Here is a 26,363-nt window from a genome sequence, read left to right on the forward strand (position 1 = left end):
GGCTCCTCTCCTCTCCCCCCTTCCCCCTCTCTGTTCCTTTCCTTGTCCCCCTTCTCCCTCTCCCCTTCCCTTCCATAACCCACTAAATAAATATCCAAACTCACTCTGCATGGTGTTCCTCCCTACCTGGGATGGCTGCCTTTGTGACCTGCGGCATAGTCTCATGGCCCGCTGCTCACTGCTTCCACTTGGGGGACCTGTAGCATTTTATTTAAACCATTACATTGGTGCTTGTGACCCGGCCAGGCTCTCCATGTTCCCTCCTGCTCGTTTGCGGGCCGGCTGAGGACACATGGAACCCTGGGCTCTGGAACCAGGTTTCTTTACAACAGCTCTGCATTCCATCTGCCTGAACGCCAACCTCCATGTACATCAGTAGCTTTGGTGGTGAGTTTTCCCCTTCCAGCCCCCAACCACAGCATTCACTGCTACGGCTGAGTCCTTCACTGATATTCATCTCTGATTGCTTTCCATAGCTAAAAATGTGACCGGATAACCCAGGTTTGGTTCTCCTGCACTAGCACCACACAGTGCATTCGATTTGGGGTCCCAGAGTCCTTCAGATATTTCTTTCTCCTTTCCTTTCCTTTCCTTTCCTTTCCTTTCCTTTCCTTTCCTTTCCTTTCCTTTCCTTTCCTTTCCTTTCTCCTTTCCTTTCTCCTTTCTTTCCTTTCTCCTTTCTTTCCTTTCTCCTTTCTTTCCTTTCTCCTTTCCTTTCTCCTTTCCTTTCTCCTTTCCTTTCTCCTTTCCTTTCTCCTTTCCTTTCCTTTCCTTTCCTTTCCTTTTCTTTTCTTTTCTCTTCTGTGAGAGACTGCTCAGAGTGGCCTCTAGCCTCTCTGGCTTCTGAGTCACAAAGACCGGAGCCAGTCAGGCTTTAACACCCCGCCTATAGAGCGAGGACGCTCTTCTATAGGCCCTGTGGTGTTTGCCACTGTTTTACACCCCGCCTATAGAGCGAGGACGCTCTTCTATAGGCCCTGTGGTGTTTGCCACTGTTTTACACCCCGCCTATAGAGCGAGGACGCTCTTCTATAGGCCCTGTGGTGTTTGCCACTGTTTTACACCCCGCCTATAGAGCGAGGACGCTCTTCTATAGGCCCTGTGGTGTTTGCCACTGTTTTACACCCCACCTATAGAGCGAGGACGCTCTTCTATAGGCCCTGTGGTGTTTGCCACTGTTTTACACCCCACCTATAGAGCGAGGACGCTCTTCTATAGGCCCTGTGGTGTTTGCCACTGTTTTACACCCCGCCTATAGAGCGAGGACGCTCTTCTATAGGCCCTGTGGTGTTTGCCACTGTTTTACACCCCACCTATAGAGCGAGGACGCTCTTCTATAGGCCCTGTGGTGTTTGCCACTGTTTTACACCCCACCTATATAGAGAGGACGCTCTTCTATTGGCCCTGTGTGTGTGTGTGTGTGTGTGTTTTGTGGGTTTTCACATTTTCAGCTATGGTATAAATCCTCAAACCATGCTCTGTCGGTGTCCTGCCAGCTCTGCTTTTCCTCAAACTGTCCCTGTCACCACTACCGCTGGTGCCGTGGATTGGCTGGATCCATGAGGCAACTGTTTTCAATTCCAGCCTTTGCTCCCCACCACGGTTTGTAGCATGGCAGCTCAGCAACAGGGTGGATCACACCTCTAAGTAAAACTCCTGCGGCTCAAAAAACGTGGCTTCTCCATACAACATGTGACCACTACCATTTTGACTGAGGTCAGGTGACTTCACCAACATCTGAGTTGAGAGCCAGGTCAGGTGATCAAGTTCTTTCCTGAGCTATTCCCTGCCTGGTTCCCCAGTGTTAACTCTGTTACATGGGTGATGTTACTGCCATCTTAACTGAGGTTAGGTGACTTCACTGCCATCTTAATTGAGAGCCAGATCAGGTGATCAAGACCTCTGGTGCTGACTCTGTTGCATGTGTGCTTTCTACAGTGGCATGCCTTTGGTAGGGCCCACCAAGAACATCCACTTTGCCCAATTCCTGTTCACAGTGTGTGTGTGTGTGTGTGTGTGTGTGTGTGTGTGCATACATGTAACTTAAATACACCTATGTTTACTTCTAAATGTTATAATTGTCATTCATTGTATCTCATTCCAGACTACAAAGCAATAAGTCTCATGCTTAAAACTGCTATGTACTTTTAAGTCTCTTACCAAAAATACTATATATATATAATCCAACCCTGATTTAAAATATATTAAACTGTTCTTGACTATTGTCAGTTCTGCTATTAACCATCGATTGCAAGTAGTTTTTTTCTTCTTCTTTCTGTTTTTTTTTTTTTAATGAGTGTAAATCTTACCTGCTAAGTTGAGAGTCAGGACAGTCAAGCTCTGGCCCTGCTCTCCAGGCAGATTCTATACTGTAGTTATACCAGTTATACCTAATAAACAGCCCTCAACTTCTCAGAGATCTGGGGAATATGGCATTTAAAAGCTTAATTATTTTAAAAAAAACTTTTCATAACAAAAAGAGACAGGTTGGCTCCTAGCAGCAGCACTCTACTTCCTCCAAAGAAGACAGAAGACAGAAGGACACAAAACAATGTCCATCCATACTTCATTTCAACTGCCAAGCACTGACCACTGGGAAAAACTGACTTTCATCTAAAATGAAGATCTCCAGTCAGTAAACAGAATTGCTGGAATCGATAGTCTAGATGCTCAGGTCAAGGTAGGCTTGTCTTCCTGCAGATTCCTTAGCCCACAGGATCTTCTGGAGCCTGGCAGGCCCTGCACTAAACAGCAAAAGGCAAATACAACCCTCAGCGACCATGGAGGACCCTGAGGAGTAGCTCTAGGTGCCAACCAAGTAAGTTCTCTCTTGTTTTTTAATTAATAACTCAAGTAAAAATTTACCCTTTTCAAAGATCTCTGATGTAGTTTGACAGCTGAGAGGTTTTGTCAGTTTAAAAGACCTCATGAAACAAATTTCAGTAAAACACAAATACACATTATTAAGGCATGTACCTGCAAGTTATGAAGGTGTGAAGACAAATATAAGTTATCAAATTTTTCTCTCACACTGCCTTCCATAGTTTTAAAAATACATTTCATTGTGCAAAAACATCTGTCACAGTCATTCTGACATGCTATTGTTTATACAATGTATATGTCTAAAACTTCTGTTTTCACAAACCAAAAGAATTCTTGTGAGTTCCAGGGAGCCGAATTGAAGGATCCACCTTAAACAGGTCAGATACATCCCTCTCAATTCCATGGTCCTAAATTTTTTTTTCCTAAACTTAACTTTGTCCTCTGTTCTGCCAATACCTTAAACAGGTATAAGAGATACCAGACATTCCCATACCATAAACACTGGACAGGAACAAAGAGATCAGCTACCCAAGGATGTGACCAGCACCTTTCTCAGGTTCCCCTCAAGATGATGCTCACAAATAAGCAGGAAGAAGTCTTGAGAATCCACTGTCCTAATTCCTTTAACCCGTTGTGCCTAACCTCCTGCCTTTTTATTATAAAAAAAGAGATGGAAATGTAATGGTCTGTCTTGTCCCTTTAAGAGACAAGCCTCGCCCATTCCTTCCCCTGTTCACTGTTGAGGCAGGCAGGACTTCCTCTTTCAGTCTGAGCCCTTTCCTTTCCATTTATCTCTCAAAGAGGTAAGCAGCTGCCGTGCTCCTCTCCTCTCCCCACTCTGTGTTTCTTTCCTCATCCCCCTTCTCCCTCCCTTTCCCTTCTATAACCCACTAAATATCCAACCTCACTCTGCATGGCATGCCTACCTGTCTCAGTCTCTCACCTGCCATGCAACAGGATCCCATAGTGATACTATTGCCTACTAGACAGCAGGAAGCAATTCTAAGGAAATGACAACCCTTCTCCCAACAGACGTAGTCAGAAGTTTCTGTCCTGCCCAGTCCCACAGTTATTCAGTCTCAAATAAATACACAGAGGCTCATATTAACTATAAACTGTCTGGCCCATAGTTATCAACTATCTCTTACAACTTAAATTAATCCATAATTCTTGTCTATATTTAGTTACATGGCTTATCTTTTCTTAGTAAGATATTCTCTTGCTTCCTCTTCATTAGACTGGTGACTGACTCTCTGCCTTTCTTCTTCCCAGAATTCTCCTACTCTGGTTGTCCCTCCTATACTTCCTGCCTGGCCACTAGCCAATCAGAGTTTTATTAACCCAATGAGTGACAAATCTTTACAGGGTACAAAAGCATTATCATACAGCAAACAGATTTTGTTTTCTCAGGGTTATGGATAATTGTCATCTGTTGGGAACTGGTTATATGTTGCAATAGGGTTGTGGGTGGAACAATGAAGTTTAGACTCAGGATTCTCTTTTGGATAAGAAAAAAGGGGAATAGGTAGACTATGATAGAATAATAAGGTAGATTAGTGTATCTACTTGTAAACTATTTTTTAGCAACTATTAGTTTTAGACAATTTATATTGATATAGATTCTTGTATATTGATTTATATGTGAAATTATTTTTTGTATTTCTAAGATAATTTGTATACTCATACAAATTCAAAATCATATCTATCATATTGTGTAAGTTTCTATTTCTGTTTACAATGTTTTATACATAAGTGTAAAATTATTCTTGTCATACTGTATGTATATTTCTACTTCTGCTTATGATATTCTGTATATTGATACAAATTAAGAATATTTTTGTCATGTACATTTCTACCTCTGATAAAGATATTTTATACAATGTTACAATTTCGAGGTCATTGTTCTCATGCTGCACATCTGTTTAAAGATTGTTTATTTTTATAATATGAGGCCTTAGTCTTTAAGCTATATAGGTCATTAAGAATTACAGGTTAAAGCCAGGTGGTGGTGGTGCACATCTTTAAACCCAACACTTTGGAGGGAGATTGGTGGATGTCTGTGAGTTCAAGGCCAGCCTGGTCTACAAGAGCTAGTTCCAGGAAAGGCCCCAAGGCTACAGAGAAACCCTGTCTCAAAAACAAAGCAGAACAAAAAAAGAATTACAGGTTAATAGTCACCCATGTTTGTCATACATACGTTAATCAGGTTCTCTAGATGCACAGAGATGTAATCTGCATAGATAGGTAATCTTCGACTTCCAAGAGAATGAGGGGCACTGAAGACACTCCATATGGAGCTTGTTTTTTTTTTTTTTCAAAACTGGCCTATCAGGCAAAGAACTGCCCTTACCTTAACTGCTGATAGTGATAGTAAGCAAATTGTCCAATTTGGACAAGCAGGTTTCAAAGAAGAGACTGCTGAACCTTGCCAAGACAGGGTAGGTGCGGGGCGCCATCCTGTCCAGCAGGAATGAACCCCACCAAAAACGAGAATTCCTTCTCTGGTCACATCTTTATTTGGAGCATTCCCTTGAGGAAAATTGGGGGAAGGGACGATAGAGCAGGGACGAGAGAAAGCTTAGAGAGAGGAAGTAGGGTCCCGAGGCATCTGCTTTTAAACGGTGGAGCGGCTTGAACGCTGTCCTGATTGGTTAATGCCATTCTGCTGGTCTGAGCATGTGCAAGCAAGGGTGCAGGCAGGGTTGCTCAGCCCCACGTGGCTACCTCCAAACTGCAGGACCACCTGTGCCTCCAGGTGGCTCCCAACATCTCCCCCTAATTATTGTCTTTAAGAGCAATAAGGCAAAACTATTTTCCAATCTGGTCCCCACCTAGACGCAGCATGCCAAGGATATCTCTGCTCCCACCCATCTCCAAGGAGGGAGAAAGGCAGAATAGAGTCAGTCAGAAAATTGTTAAGAGATAAGAGGTTGCACAGGGTGTTGCTCAAGTCGATGGTGTGAAACAGCTGCTCTTGGCACCGCCCAGAAGGTCATCTCTGCTGTCTCCGCACGAATCTTCCACAGCAGGACACTCAGCATCCACTGAGTCATCTTCTTTATCTCTCTTGTCAGTCTCGCTGGCATCCAGATGTATGTCAGCATTCCTAGAAAAACATAAACAAAACTCTCCTCCCAAATTAACATTTAAGAGTACTAAAAACTCTCAGTGTAAAAATTCAGCACAATCAGTACTGGAAGTAGGCTGGTTTTGAACTTAGAGATCTGCAGGTCTCTGTTTCAAAAAGCAAATCTTGTTTGCCTGTACCAGCAAAATTTTGAATTAAAAATTAAGTGTATAGAATGCAAGAGAAATCCTTTCTCTGGGGGAAGCTGTCACTGGTAGTGTAGTCCCCCTCTATTGTTTAAAAACCAAAGCAGTTGTCACTGGGAATTGAACTCATGACCTTTGGAAGAGCAGGCAATGCTCTTAACCATTGAGCCATCTCTCCAGCTCCCCTATTCAGATGGAAAAACCTCTAGGTAACATTGTTTATTTCATCCGTTGCCAGGGGCAATAGGTAATGATAACCAGGTTGACGCGCCTTTATTATGATAATTAGGACCAGTTCTTTGAGGGAGAATGGACGTCGATCATCTGGCTACTTCCTGCTGACAAAGGGGCGATGTTTGGGGGGATAAATGTTTTTATCTGACTGAATTTTTGGCGACAAATGTTTTTATCTGACTGAATTCTTGGCGACCTTGGCTGAGGGCGGCAGCAGCGGACGGCGGCGGCTGCCACAGCTCCGCCTCTGAAGCCCATAATGGCGCGCTCCGCATGGCCCAAAGGCATGGCTCCGCCCCGGGCCGTGCGCGGGCTGGCCGTTTCACCTCAGGCAATGAACTCGCACCGCCGGCTGTGAGTCTTTTTCAAGCTCCGGCGAGGGGGGGCATCCGCCCACCCGTGGAGGGGCTTCTCCTGCCCGGTCCGCCCGCGCGCAGAGCCCCGTTCTCTGGGAACTCACCTCCCCGCTCGCCCATGTTGCTATGGAAACACAGTTTTTCCGCAGAGCCGATTCAGCTCCTCTTTGCCTTCTATGGCGCCGCTGCTCACCACGCAGCTTCCGCCTCAGTCAGGCGAGTCCGCTCAGGTGCTGAAAAAGTCCTCCAAAAACCATAGCCCCGCCAGAAGGCCTCTGATGTCACACGGACTTTAGCCCGCCCGCGACCTGGCTATTCGCAGGCCTCCAGCAAACTCCCCGCCAGCAACTGGTTGCGTCTCCCTCCTGAGTAGCTGGGATCACAGGTGTGCACCACCGTGCCTGGCCCACTTCCGTGTTTCTAATCAGGCATTACCGCTCAAAGGCGGGCCGGCTGCCGCCAGCACTCTCAGCACGATCAAGCAGCTTGTCTTTCTCAGTCAAAAATTAAAGTTTTTTGTACGTGAGAGACAGAGACTGAGCTCTCTTAACAAAATTAGGCGAAAATCACCTCCAAAAGCTCTGTGGCTCTTTAAGAACAGGGAAGGCAGTGATCAAGTTTGCCTCCCTACGAGACTGTTGCCTCCAGTCTCTATCAGCGAGTACGCAGGTGGACGGAGAGGGAGCGGAAGCCGCGGTCTCCCGTACCCCATCGTCCTCAAAGTCCCGCCTTAGTTACCTCGCCTTTTTTGCTGCTGTTTACATTCCTCCTGCACTGAACTTAAGGGATTTTTCTTCCCCGTTGCTTTCTGTACCTTCTTTCAGATACCTTAACTTTGATTTTTTTTTTTTTGTATTTTCTTTTCTATTTAGGCCTATCCTTTGAAATTCCTTTTTACATTTCTTTTCCTCCCCTTTCTGGGGATTTCAAGCGACGTCACTCACCGCTCCATGTTCTCAGAGTTCTGAAATTCAAGGCTCTCTGTGCTGGTGTCTGATCTTGGCTTTTTCTCCCGGGCTTTCTCAGGGTCCCCCGGCGTAGTTGTCAGGGTCCCTCAGCGTCCCGGAGTTTCGAGCACCAGTTGCGGGGCGCCATCCTGTCCAGCAGGAATGAACCCCACCAAAAACGAGAATTCCTTCTCTGGTCACATCTTTATTTGGAGCATTCCCTTGAGGAAAATTGGGGGAAGGGACGATAGAGCAGGGACGAGAGAAAGCTTAGAGAGAGGAAGTAGGGTCCCGAGGCATCTGCTTTTAAACGGTGGAGCGGCTTGAACGCTGTCCTGATTGGTTAATGCCATTCTGCTGGTCTGAGCATGTGCAAGCAAGGGTGCAGGCAGGGTTGCTCAGCCCCACGTGGCTACCTCCAAACTGCAGGACCACCTGTGCCTCCAGGTGGCTCCCAACAGGTAGGACAGTCTTTGGAACTTTCTTGCTTCTGAAAATGGTCTGTCAGATATTCTAGGTCTAGAGCCAAACTTGGTTGACCCAATGTTACAGAGAGATGTTGGGTGACTGTCCAGGTAGCCAGCTGTTTCTGTCATTTCTTGCATCGTTTGGAAGTCATTTGCTTGCACTTTGTGCTTATACTTCCTGCTTACTCAGGTAATATTATTTTCCTTCTTGAATCTTTGATGGGGTTGAAGACTAGATGACAAGTCACTATCCTCTTACTTTAGCTAAGGCATATTAGGTACAAGACTTAGACCTTCAGAATAGGACAGCTATTAGAATAATCTCTGGTATTTGCCTATTACCTATAGCCTGGACATATAGTATGTGTTTTTTCTTTGATGTTATTCTTGTTGGTTGTAGCTCTATTTTTTGTATATGTTATTACTCTTTCTCCTGGACAATACTCAACAATTTTTCTTATTGTATATAGGTTTTGTATAGGTATAGGTATAGAACCTTCTTATTTAGACCAAAAGGGGAAGTGCTGTAGGGATTTATTCTGTCAGTAGCTTTGGGGTACCTGCTTTAAGGCATGGCTTCTTGCCTGTGGACATGATCTCTTAAAACGGGAGAGAGGAGTCACATACTCTCTTGGATTGTGAAGACTTGAGTCAGGTGGTGTGAATCAGTGTGTGGCTGATTCCCAGCTCCCTCAATCCCATGAGCGTGTTCTCCCCAGCACTCCTCAATCGATATATATATATCTTTGTGGTTCTTGCTATAGGGTGGGGCTGTGTGGTGCTCAAGCTAGAATGTTTTCTAATAAGTCATGGAACTAGAAGTTTAGAAACACTGTCATATAAGCAAATTGTAGTAGGAGACTGTTCATTTGTTTCCTGGCCACCCAGACCTGAAATAATCACAAGGAAATTATATTAATTGCAACATTGCTTGGCCTATTAGCTCAGGCATTTTGTTAACTAACTCTTACATCTTAAATTAACCTATTCCTATTATTTTGTATTTTACCGGTAGGTAAGGTTCTGGGGCCTCTGTCTCCTTCAGCAGCTACATGGTGTCTCTTTGACTCTGCCTATTCTCTCTCTATATCTTTTCCAGCCTGACTATATTCTGCCCTGCTATAGGCCAAAGCAGCTTCTTTTATTAACCAATGGTAGTAAAACATTTTCACAGCATACAGAGGGGAATCCCATATCAGCAAATAGCATCTTCCAAAGTAGAAGCCAAAAGAGACAAAAAACCCCAGAGAAATACAACACTATTTTGCTTTGCAGTCCCTCTGAGCTGTAGCCTACAGTCCTAGAGATGGGGTTTTGTGTTGATATGACTTGTCCCCTTTCCCAACACTCAGAAGGGAGACAGGACAAGTGTTAAAATGCACTGTGGACAGGTTTCCCTGGGGCTGCATGGCAGTGGAGTGAATTGAGAGAGATGTCAGGGAACATGGGCAGGGACAGACTACAGAAAAAAGGCACAGCAGATGGGTGTGGAACAGCTGCCCACACCTTCTGACACCAGGTCACTAAAAGGCAAGCTAGAGCTTCAGGGCAAGGCAGCCTGTAACTCAGAGGTGGTTTGAATGGGAATGGTCTCCACAGGCTCATTATTTGAATGCTTTGCCCCGTTGGTGGAACTGTCTGGGAAGGATTAGAAGCTGTGTCGCTGGGGTGGGTTTTGAGGTTTAAAAGACCCCGTTCCCAGTTCAGCACCTTCTGCCTCATGTTTGTGGAGCAAGATCCAAGCTCTCAGCGACCCCTCTAGCACCATGCTTGCCGCTTTGCTCCCGAGTTCCTCATCACAATGGTCATGGACTCACCCTCTGAAACCCTGAGCCCCAAATTAAATGCTTCCTTTTAATAAGTTGCCTTGGTCATGAAATTTTGTCACAGTGTTGAAAAATAACTACGACACCCATCACCAGAGGGGCCCTTGACTTGAATCAAAGAGCTAGGGAGTGAGGTGCCCCAACTCTGTCCTCACAGGCAGCATCCAGGGCGAGGGTTCCACTTAGCAGAGAAAAGAGATTTTCCTAAAATGAACAAATGAAGGAACAAACACTCAAAGTAACTAGATCACAGAGGGTTCTGAAGAAGCTTTTAATCTTTTTTCTTTCTTTCTTTTTTTGACATTGTTTGGTATACACTGTCAGGCATTTGAAAAATCCTTTCTTTCTTCCTTCCTTCCTTTCTTTCTTCCTTTTTCTTTCAAATAAACAAGTTGTAACAATGGGAGGATCTCACTCCAGTGCTTCAGAAATGTGATCATCCCTGGAAGGGGTCATTCCCCATGGCTCTGGATAACTGAGGCATTGTCATAATTTCAATGTACCACCTCAGACAAACAGCAGTATCTTAAGTAACATGTAAGTGCTTTGGAAAGGAAGAAAAAAAAATCTCTAGAAGTTTAAAAGTATCCTGATGGTGTGGAGAGACAAGGCTTCTTCAGTATGAGGCAACTTCACAGGACTCAGCAAACAGTGTCTCACCAGCCAGCAACCCCCAGGCCAGCTGCTCTGGCTGATTGCCATGAGTCTAAGACGAACTGGCAGAAAGGGGCTATGAACTTGTCTAGTGGTCCCGACCTCCTGCGGCTGCCAGTGGTCATGAGTAAGCCCTTCAATTCAAGAAGTAGGGAGTTTCTCTGCCATCAGTTCTTCCAAACAGAGCAGCAGAATCCAGAATCAGGCACCATGACCGTCATCAAAGAGCCAGAGAGCCCTCTGCTCCCACCTCATCACCTGCTGCTCACTGTGCAGAAGACATGCATACAGTGCTTGCAAGTTAAATTATTTCCTTATAATACAATTAAGGATCATTTGATATGATTCTCTTTGAAAAGTCTTTCCAATCCCATTCTTAAAATTAACTTATAAAAATGTGCAAAACCCAACACTGACTTCAAATAAATAGGGCAAAGATGTGGGAAGAGCTAAATTTTGTTGGTGCTTTTTTTTTCTTTTCTTTTTTAATGAAAAGTTTAAAAACAGCAGCTGCCCATCAAGCAGCTGCAGGGTGAGTGGAAGTGGAGGCTTCACCACCGGTCCCAGCTGCATTTCCAATTGAGGTTTGTTGTGCTCAAAATTCACAATGGATGCCCCCACTGAGGTCCTTCACCACTCCCTCCTTGATCAACTTCAGGAGGAACTTGGTCTCTGTGGTCACATTGTGCATGACTTGAAAGTTCATGGCACTCATGCACTGACTGTCGAAGTAATGCAGAGGAATCCTGGGTCGACTGAGGTCATATCCAAAACCTGCCAAGCTGACTTCATCACACAGATGTGTGGCTAAGACGATGGCAATGACACCGATCGTGGGGATGTTCTGCAAACAACACAGACCAACTTAGTCCATTCATTCATTTTAAAAAGTAATACTTTAACTCATTTTTAATTTTTATTTTTTCAGACAGAGTTTCATTATGTAGCTCTCTGGTTGTCCTGGAACTCACAGAGATCTACCTGCCTCTGCTCACCAAGTGCTGGGCTTAAAGGTAAGCACCACTACACCAGGCTATTTTTAAATTTTTGAAATTATAATATAATTACATTTTCCCCCTTCTCTTTCTTCCCTCCAAACCTCCCACATACACTTCCCTGCTCTCCTGCAATTTCACAGCCTCTTTTTTCACTAGTTGTTACTGCATGCATGCATACATACATACATACACACACACACACACACACACACACACATACACATACACACACACACGTATATTCTTAAATATAACCTGCTGGGTCTGTGTGTTATTTGTATATGTGCTGTAAGGATCTATCAGGTCTACTTCAGAGAGGACCTTCCGTGGTCCTTCCCAGGGCATGGTTTGTGGATCCCATCCCTCCTGTGGGACACATTCTCCCTTATTAAATTCTCATTTCTCCCATATACCTACTTGCTGCTAGTGTCCCACTAATGTCACAATTTGCTGTTCCTAGACCATTTTTATACAGACAGCAGTTAAACCAGACCTGAATTAAGGACATTTATTCTTCCTTGATTTTTAAATTATAATTAACTAACTCAACTATCTTTTTATATTTTTAAGATGTATAAATGTATGTGTGCGTGTGTGTGTATACGCATGAGCACTTGGACAGACATGTCTCTTTACATGCCTGGAGGTCAGAGGACAACTTTCAGGAGTTGGTTCTCTTCTTCTCCCTGTGGGCCCGGGCCTGAACTCCTATGTTACGCAGCATGCGCCGTCACGCTCATCCCTGTCTGGTTGCTGTTGTTGAAGATAGGGTCCTGCCATGTAACCCACGCTGGCTTCTACACCACGACCTCCTGCTTCAGCCTGTGGAGTGCTGGATTACATGTGTCACTCTGCCTGGCTGCATTTACCCCTTTCAAAATAGATTCAACTAACTCTGGCTCAGCAGGCCTAAGGCTCATCCTATTTTTGCTTCTCACTGTTGGCACACCCTCTGTCTGCCTAGCATCCTGCCATGCCTCCTGGGATGTGCAAGCCTGGCACAAGCTTTCTGGATCTTCACTGAAGTTTTGGGTAAAAACAGCACCATAAGACAAGCCCCGAGAGCTTGTGGCTAACGGTCCTGAGGGCTGCTGCTGGGCCAATCGCAGGCCATTTCCCGCATCTGCAGTGTGTGAGCCCAGAAATGTTTCAGGTTCATACACAGCAAGGCACCTGGGACTAAGACCCACATGTACTGTTACTCTTTGGTATTTCACGCATGCTTTATACATGTACTATAATTTTATAAATACTTAGTGTTTTTTTTTTGTTTTTTGTTTTTTGTTGTTGTTGTTTTAGATGGAGTTTCTCTGTGTAGTCCTGGCTGCCCTGCAACTCACTTTGTTGACCAGGCAGGCTTCAAAGTTGTAAAGACATGGGCCAAGATACAATAAAACCATTTCCCACACCACTCCCTTCTGGCAGCACATGCTAATTGCAGGTTAACAACCTACCCAACAGAAACCTAGAACACAAAGGGTCTCAATTTATCTGGATAACTTTGAAAATATCCCCATGTACAGATCATAACACTGACTAAGGAAGCCTGAGTGTCTGGTGTGGGGCCAGACCGGAAAGCACGATCTTAGGGGCTGACTTCATCTGTCATCATCTGTGAAGCACTGGTAGCTACCAAGTCCTAGCATCTTACAGACATACAATATACAGAACCTTTTCAGAGTCGCGAAGTGCCTCTTTGTGTCTGGCAGTTGAATGTGGCCCTGGGCCCAAGATGCCTTACTTAACATTTCAGTAACATAAGTGTTACTGTACTAAAGAGTACACTAGAAGAAGGCTAATTCAACCAAACGAGAAAACTGAGCACCAAGGGGCGGAACAATAATCACACGTGGACTTGTCTGGTCAATGAGTAGGTTTCCCTACTAGAAATGCTTCTAGGGGTATAGATGAGCCTGCACAAAACAACATATTTTCTCTTGTACACGGAGAACAGTTAATTGAGCAGTAACAAATATACCTTGTCTTGGCCCCAGAATCTCAGCTGAGGCTCTGAGTACCGAAGGATGTCAAAGGCAGTTTCTTTGATGATAATTGGGTTCAAAATCCTGAAGTGTTTGGCCTGGAGTGGGATTTTTTCTGCCACCTGCTTCCAAAAGAAGAGCCGAACCCAAAATGGCTAAGGAAAGAATGCAAGCAATCGTTAGGGATCTTACTAATGTCATCCTGGCAGCAGAGGGTAAGATGGTTAATCATGCCAAGGTCACGAGCACAACTCCAGCTGGCCCTGTACCCTGAACCCTGAGCACAGTCATCAAAATGCATGGAAATCCAGTACTTCCGCCCAATAATGTAACCCTGAAACTTGCAAATTACAAAGCTGGTGCAGCCCTGAACAGAAATGACAGAACCAACTTGCTTGTTTGAGGAAGAAATTCCCCAAGGATGACCTGAGCCAGGGCTCTTTTACAATCTACAGCGTTCCCAGGGAAGGTCAGTTAACAGGCTCGACTTAGGGTGGTAAGTGTGGGGAGTGCCTTGTTGGATGGGTTCTCACTGCATACCCACTTTCCACTGACTTTATTTCCTAGTCTCATAAAATTGCTTAGCAACTGACTAGAGGTCACTTCATTTTCCCACCAGAAATTCTATGCAATAGAAAAATCCAGAAGGTCACAATCATCCGCAGAGAACCAGGCTCGGGACATGTAAACTGTTCCATCATGTGGTACGGCCTACTAAATTAAAAAGAATGTCTACTTAACCACATATTATATGCATGTGTGTGTGTGTATGTGTGTGTGTTGTCATAGCACTTGCATGGAGGCTGGAGGATGATCTCTGGGAATCAGTTCTCTCTTTCTACCATGTGCCTCCCAGGGGTTGAACCTGGGGTGCCAGGCATGGTGGCAGGCACCTTCACCCTCTGAGCCATCTCCGTGCACCCTGTCCTGTTAGTTTTGAAGATAGTTATTTATTACCAACTTGATAACTGACCTCTGAAAATTATTTTACTTTAATGCATGGGACTACAAAGCAGTATTAATTGATTATGGGAAAGACCAACAAGAGGGAGCTGAGCGAGTGGAGGCCACTGCTGCTGCCCTTCAAGGATGCTTTGGATTTACTCCAATGAGAGGATCCTGCCCACAGCATTTTGGAGAACATCTTTGGGGTGGTTATTTGTATAAACTTCAGCACAGTTTACATTCATACAGCAGATCTCACTTCTTGAACTAACTGAAAGTCATTCAGTCCATGTCTGCAGAACAAGGTAATCAGCCTCAGAATAGAAAGCATGGTCTTACAGTCGATGCTGCCTTTTAGTGATAACACCAATTTCACAAAAAATTCTTTTTGTAGTTTTGGTTTACTTATTTATTTGCTTGTTTCTAAGACAGGGTCTCATGTAGCCCAGGCTGGCCTCAAACTCTACATATCTGAGGATGGTCTGGAGCTTAGCCTCCTGCCGCCACCTCCCAAGTACTGAGAATATAGGTGCCACATGGTAATAGGGAATGAACCCAGGCCTTGTGCATGCTAGGCGAGCACTCCACAGACCAAGTTACATTTTCAGTTCCATGTGCCAAGTCTTAATCAGGTTCTGAAGCAAATGTGCAGGGGAGTTCTGAGAGATTTCTACAAAGAGGGAGAATATCATTTCAAAGACCACACAGAAGTATGTATTCTACTGTGAATATTTAAAAATAAAAGTCCATAATTTCAATCTAAGTTGCCCTCACTTTTACCAATGCCGGATTTCCAGAAGAATTCTGAGGGCTTACCAGAGTTTCATTTTTTATCATTGCTTGAAGCCACTTGAAATCAACACTTTTGAATAAAACGGTAACGAACAAGTCATTGGCGTAGTACTCCACCTCTGACAGCGGGGCGCCCTCTGGGTAGGTCATTCTTATGGTGGTTTTGTTTCCAACGTGTTCAGAATAACCCTCAACTGGTGCACTGTTTAACCTAGTCAAACAAAAAGGAACAATTGACAAAGGAAGTCATTAATAATCTTGTCACACTGTGTGACATCCCAGTATCCTATGCTACGGCCTTCATGAATCAGGACACTGTTGGAGTAGGTGTCCCTCCCAGTGACCTCAGGGGTCTGCACAGCACTACCCTTCAGGGCGCTGGCTGAACACGGCCTCAAGCCCATGCTGGAACACCAGGACATAACCCGAGACTGTCAACTTAGGCAGTTCTGTCACGTCCTGGTATTTTAAGCTAATCCAAACATAACACTTGGGGCTTTCCTGGATATTACTTTCTTTGAAAGTCTCCCATTTGCTCAGATAATGAAGAGTTCTTGCCAGAATTCCAAAGTCTCCTGAGTACTTGAGGTTACAGAGTTATGCACTGTGCCCAGCTGATTAACGGTCTTCTGAAATCTCATAAAAATGTCAACCACATAGTGTGTCTAACCTTGCTATCTCATGCTACTTCCCCTTCCTGATCTTTAACACCCAATCCCTTGGTCATTAAAACTGGCTACTGGACAGGACAGTTAAATGCGGAGCACGCCACTGGGCCAGACTGTTTTCCTTCTTCTGTTTTGAAAAGGAAAGGCACCGCTGATATAAATAAACTCTACAGATTAGGTCTGTAGGTACTAATGTATAGATACAACTTATTAATTGCATTATACTAACTTTCTGAGTCTGAGTATCATGTCTCTGTTCTCAGGAAAGGCATACTCAAGTTCTTAGTGCTTGCTATTGCAACTTTCAAACAGGAGCAGGAGAGAGGAACAGTACAGACGATATCTGATCTTTAACAGCTCAACTTAAAATCTTCCAATTTTATGATAGCCTAAAGCAGTGTGTATCTGACAGAAACCCCGTTCTGAACTTCAGATTATGTTCTTTTCCTGGGCTGGTAACATCTGTGGTATGATAGGTTTGATGATGTCACAGGGTGACAGCCATGTGGATCACGAGGGGATGAGACTGACAGTCTACACCAAGCTCAGATGTCTAGCAGGTTAGGTGGAGTCAGTGCCTCTCCACTTCTCCCCTCCCCTCACATGCATGAGTGGGTTGACATGGGGAGTCTTCCTCAAATGCTCTCCAACTTATTGCTTGAAACAAGGTCTCTGTATTGAAGCCAAAGTTCACCAGTATGGCTAGTCTAGGTAGCCAGCCTGCCTCTGCCTTCTGAGCCTGGACTAATGGAGCATGGAATCTACAGGCTGACTGTCATGCCTGCCTGGTGTTTACTCAGGCACTGGAGACCTGAACTCCCATCCTGCAGCAAGAGCCTTATGCACTAAGCTGCTTCCCTTGCCCCTTAATGCATTTCCGATGGAAAAGTATGCTGGGCGTACAGAGGAAGCCTCAAGAGCCAAGGGCATCTGTATAGATCCAGGGAAAATACAAATGGAAAGTGTGGGGTCAACCAGGGAAGCTGGGAGAAGGTCAATGAAATGATTTGTATTAGTCCCACAAAATTATGAGAACAAAAATGCTCTTAGCCAATCTTTGTCTTCCTAAAAAGGCTCCAAGCGCCCTCCACTGTCCCTGGCACACTGGAGCCTCTCTGTGCAAGGAGCCCTTGAAGTCCTCATGCCCTAGTCCTGCCACCCCAGGGCATCAAGCCTCTTTTCTGGTCCCTCCCAGCTATCTTAGCTCCCTCCTTACACTAGGCAGGGCTCCTCACTCAGCCGTCCCAACCTGACTCCTTTCTGAGAATACACACACTGCTATCCTTCAGAGCCAGTCTGAGGTGCAGCCTCCTCTAGCCACCTCTGTCCCGGAACTGAAGGTCTGCACTGCCAGCACTGGTTCTCGCCGCCCCCCGCCCCCCCCATCTGCTAGGGATGACAACACCACCCACTGGTGTTACTCTGAGAAGAAAGCACTTAACACTGCAAGGCAACAAAAAGCCTGAGTGTACGGCAGCGGTCACATGCCACCGACCTCCACAAGCCTAGCCCGCTCTGCTCCTGCTCTCTGTGGTCTGTAGCTCCCTTCTGCGCCCTCCTACTTTCTTTTCCTTGTCCCTTTGAACACGTAATCATTCACCGACTGCACCTTGCTGCAGCCCCTCGGGTTCCTACGTGCTCTCCTGAAGTAGCCATGGCATTTACTGAGCACTGAACATAACCCTGTCGCTCACTGCTCTTAGCACATTGTCTCCACCGTGGATGCACCTCACTACTTCTAGGGTACAGTTGAGGAAACTGAGGCATCATGGAGTGGTTGGTCCAAATCACAAAGGTCCCATGTGAGCATCATCACTTTGGAGGTCAAAATGTCTGGAGTGGATTTTATTATGTCCCTCACTAACCCGTTCCTTCCACTTCCGGTTTTCTAACAGTGGTTCCTATGGCCTCAGGTGCCTGGTGTCAAAATCTTGGCATCATATGACATTTGTTTTCAAACCATTAAGAGGGGCTGCCAATCTGAGTGACTTTTCAGTATGTGGCTCAGATTCGGTCCTCGGTCACTGCTCCCCCTTCCTGTGTGCACCCCCAACCATGTCTGTCTGTCACACCTCCCCCCAGGCTCTGTCCCCATTCTCTTGTCTTCCATCTGCCCAGACCGAATTAGGACCCAGCTCCTGTGGTTAATTTATGCAGTGTACTAAGGCTGGAAAAACAGACCCAGGCTTTGGAGACACCGATTCTACTCTAAACAACTTGTCCAGGGAGGTAATGAGAGCAGGATAAAAAGACATGTGGATAAAAACATGCAAAGCAATTTCATAATAAGAAGTAAAAAATGAGAACATTCTAATGTCTGGCAAGAGACAATAATTTCTCTTCTTCTAAAGGAGTTCTAAGATATTAATGACTTTAGAATTAATCATAAGGTTAAACTACTTTGTAAAGCAGGGCTGGAGAGATGGCCCAGTGGTTAAGAGGACTCGCTGTTCTCCCAGAGGACCTCAGTTTAGTTCTGAGCACGCACACTGGGTGGCTCCTAAGAGCCTGTAACTTCTGATGTCCTCTTCTGGCTTTCACAGGCACATGAATGCATGTTCACATACACACTTACAGATACAAAACCAAAATCAATCTTTTGGGAGGGAGAGAGAGACACACAGAAGCAAGCACATGTCCAGGGCCACAGTGAGCAGCGGCCGGCCGCTCGTTCTCTCCCTAGTAATGGCATACTTTACATCGATCACTGGAAAGCCTTTCTGTCCTCACTGTCACTGACACAGAGCCTCGAGTATTGGAAGCAAGTATTCTACCATTCCAGCACACCCCTAGGGGAAGAACTTCAGCACAGTGTGGTAGGGCACACCTTAATCCCAGCACCTGAGGAGGTCCATGCCAGCTGGTCCACACAGTAGTTCCAGGCCAGTCAGAGCTATCTAGAGAAACCCTGTCTCAAAAGACCAAAAGCCAAAAACCAAACAAATAAGCCAATGAACAAAATCCCTTTTAAAAAGTTAGGTGAAGTCAGAGAACTCTAGAACGACCTTCCATCCTAGCCAGCACTGTCTCCTAGGGCTCGCTATCCCAAGCCAGGCGTCCCCCATCATCCTCCTGTCCTGCACCATCCTGTAGCCCCTTCCTAGCTAACACACTGTTTACCAAGCCCTCCCATCCTTCCAAACTCCCCCCTCTTCTGAAAGGCTTAGCAAGTGACTTCAGCCCACAGCAGACTCCTTGAATCTAGTTTGGGACACCTGGCCATTTGTGGTTCTGTTTCAAAAACCCAGGAGTTGAAAGAGATGCTGAAAGAGCTTCCAGGGTTCCTCTCTGTCCCCAGGGCTGCACTGGCCCAGAGGACAAGACTAAATTCTAGATAATGCTGGTTTTGAGTGCAGATACCTTATCACCACATCGAACTGGTTGAGGGCATGGCCCAGCTCTAGTCCACGGAGGATACCCCCGTTTCCAACAACCACGCAGCGCTGGCAGTGCTTGGCTCTCAAGTGTTCAGGAAAGTCATGCTCGGGCAGCAAATCCAAGAGGCTCTGGATTTTACTGGAGAACTTCCGGAATCCGAAAGGAGGGTCATACTTGAGTTCGGCTTCACTGGCCCTGGGAACCTTCTGCACAAAGGGCTCCAAGTTCATGCTGTACCTGTGCTCAAATAACTGAGCCATGGCTTTCTTTGCGAACCCGGGCCGGCATTCCTTCTGGAAGACTTGCTGGGCGTACCTCTGAGCTCTCTGAAAGGGGATGACCAACATGGGCTTTAAAACCTCACCAACATTAGATATAACACTGTGTAGACAGACACTCAGTCCGGTGATGCCTGGAGCCGCTCCCTTGTTGATTACCATCTGCTAATACAGAACATTTGCCTTTTAGGGTTAGCTTTTGCTCAGGAGCAGGACGGAACCAGGAGGCCACATCACATGACAAGAACAGAAACTCCCCAAGGGTACTGATTTCATTATGCCCATGAGACAAACCAGTCACATGAAGACGGGCACTAAGAAGACTGCACTTACCTGCAGTGTGTAAAGTGGTTAGGTTCACAAAAGCTTGATATTGGGGACCACAGGCTGAGGAGATGAAGAGGCAATGCATCTAACAGGCATGGCATTTCAGTTTTGCACACTGAAAGGTTCTGGAGGGCCAGCAATATGGCTCAGTAGGTCAAGGTGGCTGCTGCCAACCCTGACGATCTGAGTTCCATCTCTAGGACCCACATGACAGAAGGAGAGTTGACTTTCAAAGATGGTCCTCTGACTTCCATTCTGTGCTATGCTGCACACACACAGACGCAGACAGAAACACAAAGATGCACACAGACTCTCTCCTTCTCTTCCTCTCTCTCTAAAAAAGAAGTTCTAAAGGTCTGTTTCATCATGCTGAATTGGAGCCAGTAATGCAGCTTAGTGGTTATCTTTGCTTGACATGTTGCAATATTTTGGTTTGGTTACAATGCACCCCAACGGTTAAGATGGTTAAATTGCGTTATGTGATTTTCTGTTTGCTTATTTTTTTTCTTTTTACCACAGCAATAATAAAGAGCTTCACATTTTCTATCTAGCAGGGCAAGAAACAGTCTTATTTATCAGTAGGGTTAACTGGCTTTGGACAGTCTAAAAGACAAATGACCTTCAGTGTTATCAGGGAACAAGTGTACTGACACACAGGACTTGCTGGCTCATGTGCAAGTCCCCAGAGCTAATGGCTCCTATCAGCAAAGCACAGCTACTGAAGGTGAGGCCCGAAGACGCTCCACAGGATCAACAGCCTCGCCTGCCTCACAGACCTGCTCCACTGAAGCTTCCTTCTGTGTGCACTTGAGTACAGGTGGATGTGAGGCACGACTTGAGTACAGGTGGATGTGAGGCACGAGGTCCCATGCCCCCCAGGACACCTATTTCTAGGATCTCATCTTGTTTTAAAACCTGTTTGTGCATCAGAAAGATTCTCACTGCTGTAGTCTGAAACATCACCTCAGCTGGTTTCCTCAGAGTCTTAGGATTTTACTCTATTTTTATTATGCTTTATTTTGTGCGCATGTGCATGGGGTGCCTGTGCCTTAGTGTGTGTGTGTATGCGCATGCGCATGTGTGTACGTGTGTGCGTGTGGGTGTGAGCAGTTTCCTCCTTCCTCCATGTGAGACTAAGGCACGGCCTGATTTGTGAGGCTTGGCAACACTGAGGTGGTCTTAACACATGGAGCCACCTTACCAGCCATTATCTAATTTTTGTAAAATATATTTTTGAGGGGAACATATTTCCCTCATTTTAGTAGAAAGCCTTTCAAATATTTTAAAAGTATAGCCTTGAAAAGTTATTTAGTACCTATAAAGGGCACAGCATGTGCGTTTTGGGAATTGACTCTATTTTGGAAAAGAGGAACTGATGGATAATCCCACTGCCTCGTACTCCTCATGGGTACCCTAAGAGAAGGTCACTAGGGAGGTCCCTTTGTGGTTTCAAGGTGGTTTAACCAGTAGAGTGAATTACTGATCTGAGCTGCTCACATGCCACGGCTTGAAACCGTGACTTCTACACCCACAGGAAAGGAACAACACTTCAGAGAATAGCGGCTCAAGTAGGGACTGGATCTTCCCCAGGGATCAGTCAGAAAGCCGAGCAAGGAATCTGTCATAACCCTGTGTCCTCACAAATACCAGGCAGGCGAGACTCCTTCCCTCATGGGGTCTTAAAGCCAAACTAGGGGAAGCAAAGCACACAAAGCCGCCTCTTCCTTCATTCACCTCGATAGACTCCAGGTCTGGAGGTCATAAACAACCATTTTCGAAGCCCCAAAGACCCAGTTAACCCCCAGGATACACGCTGGAGGCCCAGGGCAGCTCCTCTCCATCTGGACTGGAAGGAGGTTGCAAGCAAGCCGGAAACATGTACACACCTCTCTTATGCTGCCAAACCTTTTCTTTAGAAGTTTCCTTCAGAGAGGAGTGAAATTTCATTCCATTCCCTGTCCTGGAAAAGCATTCAGTTTCAGGCTTCAAATTTAATCTAGTATATTGCAAGCAGAGCCCAAGGTCCAGCTGTCACCTTCTGCGGGAACTCTCCCTATGCCCGCTTCACAGCTGCGGCAGGGCATCTGAGGGTGCAAGCAAGCAGACACGGCTAAATGGCACTGGGGATGCTGCAGCCACTGCAAGTCCCTCCTCACTTCTGTTTCCATTGCTTAAAGCCATGCTGAGCTCGGAACGTATCTGCAATCACACGGGCTAACTTCCTAACTAGAATGTACTTTGGCGCCTCTTTTCCTTTCCCTACATGGGGTTCACAGCTCAGAAAAATAATTCAATGAAGGAACAGCTCACTTTAAGGAATGGAACACAGCAGCTAAGTGAGGGAGGGCTGACTGGCAAGCGCCAGTCCCTGGCCTGGCTGACACCATCCACACGGCCCTGGGATTCAGAGAGCTGATGTTACTCTTACAAGATACAAGATACTGTGTCAAATCTAGAAATAGAAAACCTTTAGTTCTTCAAAGTCTCTAGGTTGAGCTTCTCATTACCACAATGAGAAGAAAGACATCTTAAAGGTCCAGCTGTTTGATGATGTGACATTTGCCATGAAAGACAACATGAAAGTTCACCAAAGGGAATTAAGGTGAAGCTAATTCCCGCAGCAGAATCTCCATGCCATTTCCACTCCTTCACATTAAGGATCATGTTTCTTAGAAACACAGATAAGTGGTACACTTGTGAGTACACAATGACGTTCCATCTGCATACTGCTGATTCTATAATTTCACGAGAGGAGGGAATTTAGCTCAAAGAACTTCAGATTAACTAACTATGGGAAGGCAGCTCTTGGGACCTGGGGGCAGTTACTACGGAATGCTTGTTTCCATATCTGTAATTGCACACTGGCTTCTTCCTCCCTTTGAGGACCAAAGCATTTTGCCTAGTGTCTGGCAAAATCGAGGAGCCAAGCTTTCAGGCACAAGTTGCCTGTCTACAGCCTCGCTGTGCATAAGCAGACAAAACTTAAGGAAACTCAAGGGAAGGACGCCACAGCGAGACCTCGGTGAGGTGACGGAAAATCAAGCGAAGGACGCCACAGTGAACCTCGGTGAGGAGGCGGAAACTCAAGGGAAGGACGCCACAGTGAAACCTCGGTGTGGAATTAGGTGAAAACTGATTATAAAGGGATCCGAGGGAACTAACTAGGGTTAGAACACCCCAAAATGAATTACAGTGCAAATGGTGTAATTCAGAGACTAGCCCAAAGGTGTAAGTCCTACTGTGTGCGTTCATACTCGCTATGACAGAAAGGCTGGGTAGTTTCAGGTCTACTTAACTAGCAGTATCATCTGGGTTAAAGCAGTAGACACTAGGTGGAGACTTCAGCTTTTTCATTTTGGAGTGTTCTGTGGAAGGAGAAGTTGTACCAAAGACAGCAGAGATGTGTGCAGGGTGCCACTGTCTCAGGTCTAGAACCAGCTCAGCAGGATGAGTCTGCAGACTGCAAACATGGTTAGTGGGGTCTGTGGAGCTGAGAAAGCCGAGGAATTGGGCCACAATCATTAACCATACTGGACGGAATGCTGTCCCCATGGGGGTCTGTGGTCTTTGGTTCCCTGAAAAAAGAGCGGGCCAAGTTCAAATCACTCCACCACTCATTCAGACCAAGCCTAAATTAACATAACATGCCAGTCTCTCCTCAAATACCCTTTAAGCACAATTTCAGTCTGAGCACTCCTGATATGCCTGACCGTCACTTCAGAGACAACTGCTGGTCTTGTCAACAACAGGCACATTGATGGGAACTGCTAAGTGAGAACACACAAACTCTACAACTTGGTGGCTACTCTCCCAGTCCTGCAGAATGAATGCCACTTGAGCCCAGGGCAACTGGGAACACTAGTATCTGACAGGGCAGGCAGGGTACCGTTCATGTTTCCGGAAGCTGGATGTAACCAATGAGGCGAACAGGGTTTGTTCTTCTGAGACGACACATGCACGATCAGTCAAATCTGCCCACGGGTAAAGCCAGGGATGTGGTGCACATCTGCGGTCCCGGTCCGTGCTGCACAACATATAACAAAGTAGTGCTATCTGCTGTGCTTCTGAGGGCCTCTGTCTGTCCCATTTCCCATCTCTTCGTGCTGTGCCCACCTCAAGCCCTCCAGGACAAGCTGCGCATACCAGAAGATCGGCGACATCTTGCTCGGACCTTTCTGAAAAGTGGGGCAACCTGACAGGGTTAAACTGTTTTTTTTGATGTTGCTGTTGTTGTTTTGTGTTTTTTCCCCCCAGAAAGGAGGGAACAGTGAGTCGGCTGAGTGGGAAAAAGTGCACCAGAAGCTCAACAACCTGAGTTCAATCCCTGGAACCTGCGTGGTGGACAGAAAGAGCCAGCTCCTTCCTTAAGTCCTATGACCTCTATGTGTGCGCTGTATGCATACACACACACACACACACACACACACACACACACACACACACAGTTTTTTTAAAAGATGTTAAAAGAGCTACTAAGAGTTTAAGGTGAGCCTGAGACACACAAGAGCCTGCCTTTACCACATGACATTGGCATAAAATCAAACAGGTGAATCAAAAGAATTCAACTGAAGACCCAGACATAAACCCATATACCTATGGACACCTGAATTTTGACAAAGGAAGCTAAAATTATACAATAAAAAAAAAAGAAAGCTTCAAATGGTGCTGGTCTAACTGGATGTCAGCATGTAGAAGAATGCAAATAGATCCGTATCGATTACCCTGCACAAAACTTAAGCCCAAGTGGATCAAAGACATCAACATAAAATCAGATACACTGAGCCTGATGGAAGAGAAAGTGGGAGATAGCCTCGAACACATTGGCATAGGAGACAACTTCCTGAATAGAACACCAATAGCAGAGACACAAGATCAACAAGTAATAAATGGGACCTCATGAAACTGAAAAGCATTTATAAGGCAAAGGAAATTCGATAGACAAAACAGCAGCCCACAGAACGGGAAAAGATTTTCATCAACTCCACATCTGACAGAGTGCTAATATCCAAAATATTAAGAAACTAGAAATAAAAAACCCAAATAATCCAATTTAAAAGTGAGGTACAGATCTAAACAGAATTCTCAGCAGAGAACTCTCAAATGGCTGAAAAATACTTAAATGTTTAACATCCTAAGCCATCAGGAAAATACATCTGAGAATCCATCTTACACCTGTCAGAATGGCTAAGATCAAAACCACAAATGGCAGCTTCTGCTGGAGAGGAATAAGAAAAACACCTCCATTGCTAATGGAAGTGCAAACTTGTACAGCTACTTTGGAAATCAATATGACAATTTCTCAGAAAATTGGAAACTGATCTACCTCAAGACCCACTTGTACTATTCTTGGCATATACCCAAAGGATGCACACTCATACCACAAGGACATTTGCTCAACTATGTTCATAGAAGCATTACTCATAATAGCCAGAACCTGGAAACAGCTTAGATGCCCCTCAACTGAAGAATGGATAAAGAAATGTGGTACATTTACACAACAGAGCATTATTCAGTTGTAAAAGACAATGATGTCAGGGAATTTGCAGGCAAATGATAGAACTACAAAAGAATCATCCTGAGTAAGGTAACCCAGATCCATAAAGACAAATATAGTATGTACTCACCATAAGTGGATATTAGAAATATGATAAAGAATAATCATGCTGCAATCCACAGACCCAGAGAGGCTAAATAACAAGGAAAGCTCAAGGAGGGTATGCATGAATCTCACTGCGAAGGGGAAAAGAGCAGACATCACCAGTGGATGGGGAGGCGGAGATGGGAACAGGAAGAATCGGGCTGGGGGATGGAGGAGATGACTGGAAAAGTGTGACATTTCAGGGTGAGATAGAAACCTAGTGCAAGGAAACTCCCAGGCATCCACAAAGATAACCCAAGTAGTTAAGACTCCTAGCAACAGCAGATATATCGCCTGAACTGTCCATCTCCTGGAAACAGGCAAGACTTCCAAAGGAGGGACTGGGACACCAACCCAGCCACATAATCTTTGACCTAAAATTTGTCCTGCCTACAAGATGTGTTGGGGTAAAGGTGTCGCAGAAATTGTAGGAGTGGTCAACCAATGACTGGCTCAGCCCGAGACCTGTGTCGTGAGAAGGAGCCCACACCTGACACTGCCTGGAGCGCCAGGACCCAGAGGATGGATGGCCCAGACACTCAGGATAGAACCAAACATGGATGGCAAAAAGTCAATAAAAAGATTCCTAATGATATTCTGCTATACTCATAGATTGGTGCCTAGGCCAACTGTTGTCAGAGATGCTTCACCCAACAACTGCTGGAAACAGATGCAGAGCCACAGCCAAACATTAGGCATTGCTCAAGGAATCCTGCAGAAGGGGGGGGGGGGATGAAGGATTGCAGGAACCAGAGGGGTCAAGGACACCATAAAAAA

At 45.5% G+C, this 26,363-nt stretch overlaps 1 protein-coding gene, 1 long non-coding RNA gene and 1 pseudogene across 5 annotated transcripts in view; all 3 read right to left on the reverse strand.

Moving 5' to 3' along the window:
- Positions 1–5,316: 5,316 nt before the first annotated feature.
- On the reverse strand, positions 5,317–8,092 carry LOC148121717 (uncharacterized). Its single transcript, XR_015738098.1, has 2 exons — positions 7,631–8,092; positions 5,317–5,929 (listed from the first exon to the last, which is right to left on the reverse strand). It is a non-coding gene; the product is annotated as an uncharacterized LOC148121717 (long non-coding RNA).
- LOC148121718 (Nuclear RNase P) lies at positions 6,650–6,839 on the reverse strand (annotated as a pseudogene).
- A 2,086-nt stretch (positions 8,093–10,178) lies between the features above and the next one.
- The window catches only part of St3gal5 (ST3 beta-galactoside alpha-2,3-sialyltransferase 5), a 53,243-nt gene continuing 37,058 nt past the window's right edge, over positions 10,179–26,363 (reverse strand). For all 4 annotated transcript variants that reach the window (XM_048458789.3, XM_048459539.3, XM_048414773.3 and 1 more), the window contains exons 4-7: positions 19,326–19,669; positions 15,322–15,508; positions 13,557–13,715; positions 10,179–11,424 (exon numbers count right to left, since the gene is read on the reverse strand). In XM_048458789.3, the coding sequence (XP_048314746.3) occupies positions 11,176–11,424; positions 13,557–13,715; positions 15,322–15,508; positions 19,326–19,669 (939 nt within the window). In that variant the 3' untranslated portion in view covers positions 10,179–11,175. The remainder of the gene's footprint in view (positions 11,425–13,556; positions 13,716–15,321; positions 15,509–19,325; positions 19,670–26,363) is intronic.

This window comes from Myodes glareolus, chromosome 6, assembly GCF_982192425.1.
Source record: "Myodes glareolus chromosome 6, mMyoGla1.1, whole genome shotgun sequence".
In the NCBI taxonomy this organism is placed as follows: domain Eukaryota; kingdom Metazoa; phylum Chordata; class Mammalia; order Rodentia; family Cricetidae; genus Myodes; species Myodes glareolus.